This window comes from Zingiber officinale, chromosome 4B (genome assembly GCF_018446385.1).
Source record: "Zingiber officinale cultivar Zhangliang chromosome 4B, Zo_v1.1, whole genome shotgun sequence".
NCBI lineage: Eukaryota > Viridiplantae > Streptophyta > Magnoliopsida > Zingiberales > Zingiberaceae > Zingiber > Zingiber officinale.
Window position 1 is genome coordinate 94,671,473 of NC_055993.1, and position 7,916 is coordinate 94,679,388.

The following is a 7,916-nucleotide window of genomic DNA, read 5'->3' on the forward strand; positions in this document are numbered from 1 at the left end:
CCCATTCTTAGATAACTAAATATATATGAATGTGAGACTCTAATGGTATTTTATGGACTTAAGTTTCTGAATGTTCTGTTAAGGGTATTTTAATTAAGAATACTTACAATAGATGCCAAACAGCCTTGCTGAAGAACCAATCAGTAGAATAAGACTACTTTAACTTTATTTCAATGTGATAAACCATCAGTATCGTCTGTGTAAAACTCAAATAGCCTGTGAATTCTCACTATGATATCTTCCTTGGGTGAGCAAAGTGACATGAAACATGTATTTCACGTTTAGAATATACTATAATTTGTAATTCACCACATCATTAATTAGAACTCATCTCTCCCAATACAAAGTAGCTCAGGAATGCCAATCATTCAACTCTATTTTGTTGTCTTTTTCAAAGGGTGATTAGTTCAATTATTGGGCCTAATCAGTGCTGACAATTCAAATAGGCTTGATAACTTTACTCATCAGCCACCTTCATGGATAGAGAAAGAACACCCAGTTCAAAGCATTGGGCAAAGTGTGATGCGTGCTTAGGTTAATGAGAAGGTGGCATAACCTCATCTTATGGAGCCACATCTTTATGATGACATCCATGGGGTCGTGTGTAACTCATTGAGCTTGTGTAACTACATCTATCAAACCCCCCAAATCTATTCGTGCTCAAGAACCCTAACTTTTTTATTTCATTCAAAAACCAAATCTGTGTGTGATGCACTTGCAAAATGCAGCAGCAACAAAGAAAACGAGTTTTTTTTTCCATTACGATTTAGCTAAACCTTTAATGAATTCACATTGCATGGAAAGAAAATGAAAAGAGCACGGGCGTACTCGTGGTGAATGCCGGCGATGATCTCCTTCCCACGCCGCCGGCAGCATCTCCTCTCTCCCTCTCCCCCTCTATCTGCACTTGGTGTTCGCCGCGGGCAATTGCTGCTTGTTCTCGCCGGTGGCTTGGGAATACCATTTTGTACTCATCGACGCCTGCGACGGTAGCACAATTCGATTCGGCTCGATATTAAGCCGGATTCTAGGTATTTTCACTCAGGCCCTTTCATTTCAGCAAATTAGTCCTCTGTCTTCAAATCATATATCAAGTTGATCTTTTGCTTAAACAACAAGTGAAAGATGCGATTTTTGGTCTCAGACTTTCTTCTTCCCTCTACCTTCATCGTTCGTCCAGGATTAGGGTTTTCTGACTGCGGTGAGATGGGGCAACAGTCGTTGACCTACAGCTTCGTGGCGCGCGGGACGGCATTCCTGGCGGAGCACACGGAGGTCGCCGGCAACTTCAACAGCATCACCGCCAGCAGAGGCTCCTCTCCAGCAACAAAAAGTTTTCCTCATCGAGGACGGATACGGGATACAGTGAGCTCCCTTGTGGCTTTGGTCAAATTCAGCAATTATACTCTTTGTATGTCGTATTTTTTCCTTTTTGGAAAAAAAAAACACAGAAATTTTGAGTAGTAATTCCAGTACTTGAATTAAATGATTTGCAATTTCAGAAAGGAAAAAGTAGCTCGCCAAATAGAATTCTGATGTTGGCGTTCCAAAAATAACATTCAGTTAAGAATCAACAGCTGAATCAATTAGTCATAGCAGTTCATTAAAAATTGTTGATTATTCACAAAATTGTTGCTTAACAGTACATGGAGGTGATAGTCAGCAGCAACAAAAACAAAAACAAAAAAGCACGATGCAAGTTCGACCATGTACAGGCGTCCTGTTGTTAGATATGGTCAGCAAGCACAGGGAGAAGATGTGATTGTGTTCCATGGCAGTTTTCACAGAGTTTATACAACAAAACTGATGGAGAAGCCGTAGGGTGTTTAACCTTTTATGACTGCAACTTCCATAGGCATCGTGCTGATCCTGTCATGTGTTGGGCAAGGTAGCTTTTCCATCACTAGCCTTACTGCCAACATGAGCACAAAAGAAACAATGAAAGAATTCTTTGTTAAGTAAGCAGCATGACACCAGCATCACTAGCCCTTGCATCTCTTTGGTGTCATCTCATGTTACAGCATTGAGGCTTTCCTGCTTGCAATTTATCCCACATGCATGTCATTTGCCTTGGAGACTGGTAATGTGCAGTGTAGTAACCGTCAATGCATCCGAACTGGCAGAACTTGAGGCTGTGAACGTATTCAATTGCTCTGGAGTTATTGAACTGCTCGAGCCACATGCCCATGCTCACATCTTCCATTTTAAACAACTGCATCAGTTTTGAATTTGAAGATCATGCATCATATCATACTTCCATCATTATAAAGGAAGAGGAAGAAGAATTAGCAAAAAGGAACAAAACAAAAAGTAACCATAATGGAAAGCTCATCATCAGGAAGTCATATTCGTCACAACTATTGAATTCAACTACACAATGTCATATGGCTTTTATTCAAGACTATATCCCCAATAATATTCAAATTCATTTTTTATTCCATTGACGAATCTTTTCTTTTGATCCAACTCCGCAGAGAGACCAGGTGCTCTAATGAAATTCTTGTTTTATATAGCTACTAATGTTTTAAATTTATCATTTTTAGTAACTATGCATATCTATCTTAGTCTTTTCATTTCTATTACATTACCCTTTTTTGTTAGTATTTCTGAAATTTCGTACGAAAGAGATTTGAAAAATATGGAGGCAACTTACAGACTGTTCTAAACAGTGTTATTATTAATGTTAATGCTAAACTAAACTAAAAAAAATGACCACAAGAAACAGAATTGTGCTTACCCTTAATTTGTGCTTCTCAAAATTATAAATGATAAAATGAGCAATATCAGATGATACAACATATCCTGGACCATTAGCATAGGGTGGATAATCCTCTTCGGGCCATTCCTGCAATGGAGGATCATAAGTCTAACTGGTAGGTGAAATGGTTTACTTAAGATTTAACATTCAAATCAAGTAAGGTACACGGTTTATAAGAACAAACAAACAGAAAAACAATCACTTCAGGGATAGCAATGCAGTCAGCATTTTAAATCAATTGTTGAAAAGTTCAAAGTTTTCTATAGTTTGTCATATTTCTTAGAAAATAGCCAGAATTTTTTTTTGTTTTTTAATTAATTTTAATTTGGATAAAATGAGTTTTGATTTATGCTGAATTAATAAAATGAGTTACAAAAAAGAGAGAGAAATTATGTATTATGTCAAATTTTTGAATTAATAAATTCACTTCCAATTCTATTGATGAGATTTTTTTCAATGGTTGAAGTTTTATTTTCTCTTCGTAAAATATTTATATCCTTCACTTCATCTATTTCATTCTGAATTCCTGGACACTTCCACGGTTTGGTTTTGATGTTACGTGATATTTCTTCCATTAGTATCCTTTGTTATTATTAAGATAAAATAGGGACATTAGTAGCAAAACATGAGTCTGACAGCACAGATTGGACAGAAAACCCTTTTGCAGATATTAGGATTAAATGTTGTTTAAGTCATACAGTCAGAATGGAAGCATAACAACATGCACCTCATACCCAGAACAATTCCTTTGATACTTTTCTAATCAAGAAAGTTTGCTAGCCAATATCAAATAGTCGTTAGAGGTTGTATGTGCATTTCTAATTTAAGAAACATGTCCTCACCATGTCGAAGTTGATCAAACTAGTTTTCTTCTTGCATTCTAGAGTGTAAAGGATGCCTACCCTTGCACAAGATGTGTTTTTATATAATTAGGTAGACCAAAGGGTGAGCAAAAAAAAGGATTTATGTAAACAAAGCAAATAACAAACAAATCCAAATCAATCAAAGTAAGCTCTACTACCCAGCCACAACCACCAAAAGTTTAGCATTTGTCCTACGATTGAACACAGATAAAGAGACTAATGTCATCCTCCAGGAAGCAAAATTCAATGATCATAAGTCTTAACTTGCAAAAAATATAAAACAATCAATAGAAGATGAAATAGATGAAAAATATGGAAATATCACAGAACACACACAATCCACTCAAAACTTTCCAATCATACTGGACACTACAATAAACAGTTTATGGCATCATAGTTGCCCTTCAAACATATTTGTTACCTCATATGTGACCGCCCATTTCCCTTCCCGTAGCGGTTGGTGGTGATAGTTTATGTTACCGATATATAGGCTTTTGTCACTAGGAACTTTCTTGACTTCATTGATCACTGAATCAACTCTGACAAATGTATCATCATCACATTTCATTATATAGCGTGCAGAAACAGAACGGACCTATTGGAGAAAGAGGAAATAGCATCAAAATGGGAAGTCAGTCTATGTATGGATAGAGCAAAAAGACCAAAATAAATCAGAGTTACAAATTGATATAAGATAGAAAATAGTCAATACGAACCCCATATTCACATATGGCAACAGTCTTGAGAACAAGAAGATCATAGCTATCTAGAAAAGGAACCATAACTATGTCACCAAAGAACTCAGCCTCTTTCTTCAACTCAATATTCACTTCCTTCCTTCCATGCTGTTTAACCAAGATTGTATTAGTTGAAAGAATTGAAAATGCATGAAACAACATCATGGAGTTTACCAGAGCAACAAAAAACCGAGCCACAATATTGGAAGATTTTCTAACAGTACGCATCCATGATTTCCTAACAGCCATCCGCTCTGCAAAATGGTTGCCTGCAGAAAGGATGCCGATGAAAAGTTCAACTGGTCCATCAGGAAGTGGCAGTGCTTGCCATTCTTCTGACATTTCTAGGCTCTTCTGTGGAGCAAAGCTAGGATGTGAAGTTGGCAATGAGCCAGCAAAAATGGAATGGACATGAATGTCCCCTTTCACTGACAAACCAGTTGCGTCTTCAAGAACATAAGCCTACAGAGAGCACAAAAAAATAAGGTTAATTCTCCATCACATTATGGGAACTTAGCAAGTGCAACTTACAGTTCGATAAGGAAAAGAAGTCACATGTCTTCCATTAACATTGACATGATAACCTTCCAATCCAGCACTAAGTGTGAGAACAAACAACTTCTCTTCAGCAAATGGATATGACCAGTCCAATGAAATCTTTTTTGTCCGACCAATTAATCGGTTTAACCACCATGTTGCCGTTGACTCCTCCATCTTGTTGTCATCCTCACGTATCCACTTTTCACACTTCAATAGCCCATCAACTGCAACAGAAGCCAGCAAACAAGCAGGTTAACAAAAGCCAATTTAAGTGAATAAAACACATTTTTTGCACTTAAATAGATAGATACAAAGTATGGTTGCATAAACGTTGATAGTAAGGTTTGTTTGCAAAGTATGGATGAACAAGGAAACAAGGAGGTTCAGAAAACCATGCATCTTGTTTTCTTTAAAGGATAGCCAAGGAAGTAGAAAATCAAATAGACACAGTACAGGTGGCAAAAAAGGCGATATCGCTCGCCCCCAGCGCCCCCGTCGCACCACGCCCAAGGTCTTCACAAGGGAGGTAAATCACGATAGCTGGAGAAGTTAGTGCGCAGTGGGAAGAGGTGCACAGGACCAGGGAATTACGCCCTGACTACCCCGCGGTTCGAACGCACGCTCTCAAGTGGCAAGCTTCTACGCACTAACCGCTCCAGTACAGGGTCCATCCTTCGTAAGTCATCTACCACAACGGGCAAATGTGGGAGTGGCTGTTAATAAAAGAAAAATTCTTGCATGCCACTATTTTTCTTGCACGGGAATGAACACCTAGATTGCTTTAAGACCTATTTGACAAGTTCTTCATCAGCAACAACGGTAGCATCCCTAGCTTAGAGGAAGGCCTGAGTTCTAAGGTGACCCCAACAATGAGAGGGATGGATATAACCTCCCAAAGGTTGATGGAGGCTAGGGCATGGGAATCGATCAGGGCAGTTGGAATAAGCAATGGGAATGTTGAGAACGATCAGGTGCTGTCATTTGTGGAATGCTCAGAGGGAGGTGTGTTTCATGACAAATCCAAATTATATCCAAGAGACCATAAGAAGCTTATTCAAGGTGGCCTACCGGTTTCATCACTAGCCGGGGACTTCCAACCCTCGCACCGTTGGGCTGATCCCCACTGCATGCGATAGCAAGTATTCTGCTCAATAACCGGCTTTCCACTCCAATCTCCCTTCAGCCGAGGGTTAAAATGGAGAATCCTAGGCGGATCCTCCCCGTCTACTGTTTTAAGCCCCTGCAGCTCCATCATGAACTGAGACACCATGATCTCCTTCTCCCCTTCGCCCAAGATCGTAATTTTAGGGTCATATTCCGCGTGAGCTCTGAACGGTTTCGCAACAAGGGTTATGTACGAACCCAATGTTAATCCACAGGGGATCACCATGACCTTCTCCCTTTGAAGGAACTCTTCCCCAGAGAGTATGATCGAGTGCGGGCATCTCTCTTCCGTCCGGTTCTCCTCCTTCGTGATCTGAGGTCCTTTCAAAGGCGCTGCTTTTAGCTCCTTGAGCAGCTTATGCCCCACCTCCCACGCGTCCCTCGCAGACTTGTGAAGCCCGGAGGTCGGCCAGTCGCCAGCAGCAGCAACATTGAGGAGGAAATTGAGCCCTGATACCGACAGCGTCCTTCCCCGGTCAGATGAGAAACGGAGGTCGGCGGGTCCATGGGCCGATTCATCAAGGCGGTGCGTTCGGCGAGAAGGACGAACCCTCGCGGCCAAGTCCTCCGATCCGAGGTTGAGGGAGAGGCTCACACCGTCGCCGCCGAGCAGCCCGGCAGCAGCATACCTGGAGGAGGACTGAGCAGGGGAAATCCCGCTGGAGATGAAAGGAACCTCCAAGAGAAGGAGCCCAACGTAAAGAAAGACCGCGATGAGTAATGCCTGCAACGATCGCTTCCGGCCAAGCGAGAGCACCGCCTCCACCTTAGGCGATCGCCTCATCGTACGTTCCACGCCGGTCGGGCACCGGATCAGGAACCGAGAGGAAGGGAAACCCCCAATCCCGATCACTGGCTCCGAGTGCGTTAGGGCAAGAAACCGATGGGAGAGAAGGCGGAGGAAGAAATCGTAGGGGCGGCAAAGGGAAGAGCCGAAAAAGATGCCAATTTAGAGGTCAGTGGAGACTTTCTGAAATTATTCGCTTACTATTTTTCTTTTCCAAATTTTCCTATTTTTTATTGCGCATTTTCGTGGAATTCCCTCCGTAATTAATTACAAAAACATTTTTTAAAATCAATTTTTATTATAAAAAAGATTTAAAATCTTGTTTTCTCTATTATAATTTTCCATAATTATTTTTTCCTTTTTAAAAAACAAACTGTTTAGAGTCGACTACAAATCCTTGACTTACAAATTAGAATAAGAATTTTATTTTTTTAAGAAAAAACTGAAATATTTTAATGAAACACATGTTGCCCTCTTATTGTTGTTTAAAGTTATCTTATTTTATATTGTTTGATAAGTTATCATAGCATCTTCCTTTATTCCAACTGGCAACCTCTAGTGTAAAGATCTCATCGCATGAACATGCATCATTTTTTTATTATATTTTTTATTATATTATCAAAAATAAAGATTACATTTCTTCCAAAGGTCCCATGTAAATTAGAAAATTAAACGGTCCAACACATGAAGGATATTTTTGCTGACTTTGCTATATATCCTTTCTATTTTTTACAAAACTATCTTGAAAACAAAGATCACAAGATCACACAGCTTGCAGGGGAGATTGTGTTATATGTTAGACAATTAAAATTTAAATCACTATATGATTGGCAAAGTCAGAAGGGATGTAACTGGAGATGTTTTTTTGAAAAATAATTTATTATCTTTATGTTTAGATAATTTAGTGTAATAATCGATTTTTTATTCGAATGGTCTCTCTTATTTTTTATTTTTTAATCAAAAGAGGATCCAATTCATTATTACTTATAAAATCACATAACTATCCTCTTATATACTATTTAATATTATTATTATCCCTAAGAAAATTTAGTTGACTAAAATATGAC

At 39.2% G+C, this 7,916-nt stretch overlaps 2 protein-coding genes across 5 annotated transcripts; one reads left to right on the plus strand and one right to left on the minus strand.

Moving 5' to 3' along the window:
• The first annotated feature begins 346 nt into the window (after positions 1-346).
• LOC121975569 lies at positions 347-2,440 on the plus strand. Of its 4 annotated transcripts, XR_006110360.1 has the most exons (4): positions 347-1,031; positions 1,181-1,411; positions 1,503-1,562; positions 1,644-2,440. XR_006110360.1 is itself a non-coding variant. In XM_042527297.1 (2 exons), the coding sequence occupies exons 1-2, from the start codon at positions 1,126-1,128 to the stop codon at positions 1,728-1,730; spliced, it is 327 nt and encodes a 108-aa protein (XP_042383231.1). In that variant the 5' UTR covers positions 1,094-1,125; the 3' UTR covers positions 1,731-2,440. The 4 variants fall into 4 exon arrangements, 1 of the variants encoding a protein (XP_042383231.1); XR_006110359.1 differs by lacking the exon at positions 347-1,031 and having other exon boundaries at positions 1,094-1,411; XR_006110361.1 differs by lacking the exon at positions 347-1,031 and having other exon boundaries at positions 1,094-1,365.
• LOC121975567 (hydroxyproline O-galactosyltransferase GALT6-like) lies at positions 1,579-7,019 on the minus strand. Its single transcript, XM_042527295.1, has 7 exons — positions 5,967-7,019; positions 4,890-5,122; positions 4,533-4,820; positions 4,338-4,466; positions 4,043-4,216; positions 2,738-2,845; positions 1,579-2,212 (listed from the first exon to the last, which is right to left on the minus strand). Exons 1-7 carry the CDS (start codon positions 6,844-6,846, stop codon positions 2,006-2,008), a joined length of 2,019 nt encoding a protein of 672 aa, XP_042383229.1. The 5' UTR covers positions 6,847-7,019; the 3' UTR covers positions 1,579-2,005.
• Positions 7,020-7,916: the final 897 nt, after the last annotated feature.

Excerpts from the sequence above, each read along its gene's own strand:
- LOC121975567 (XM_042527295.1), bottom strand. The coding sequence starts at position 6,846 with ATGAGGCGATCGCCTAAGGTGGAGGCGGTGCTCTCGCTTGGCCGGAAG. Across the intron at positions 4,217-4,337 it reads TTGCCATATGTGAATATGGG|GTCCGTTCTGTTTCTGCACG; the intron begins GTTCGTATTGAC and ends TTTCTCCAATAG. Across the intron at positions 2,213-2,737 it reads TTGAGAAGCACAAATTAAGG|TTGTTTAAAATGGAAGATGT; the intron begins GTAAGCACAATT and ends AAACTGATGCAG.
- LOC121975569 (XM_042527297.1), top strand. The coding sequence starts at position 1,126 with ATGCGATTTTTGGTCTCAGACTTTCTTCTTCCCTCTACCTTCATCGTT. Across the intron at positions 1,366-1,643 it reads GAGGACGGATACGGGATACA|TACATGGAGGTGATAGTCAG; the intron begins GTGAGCTCCCTT and ends GTTGCTTAACAG.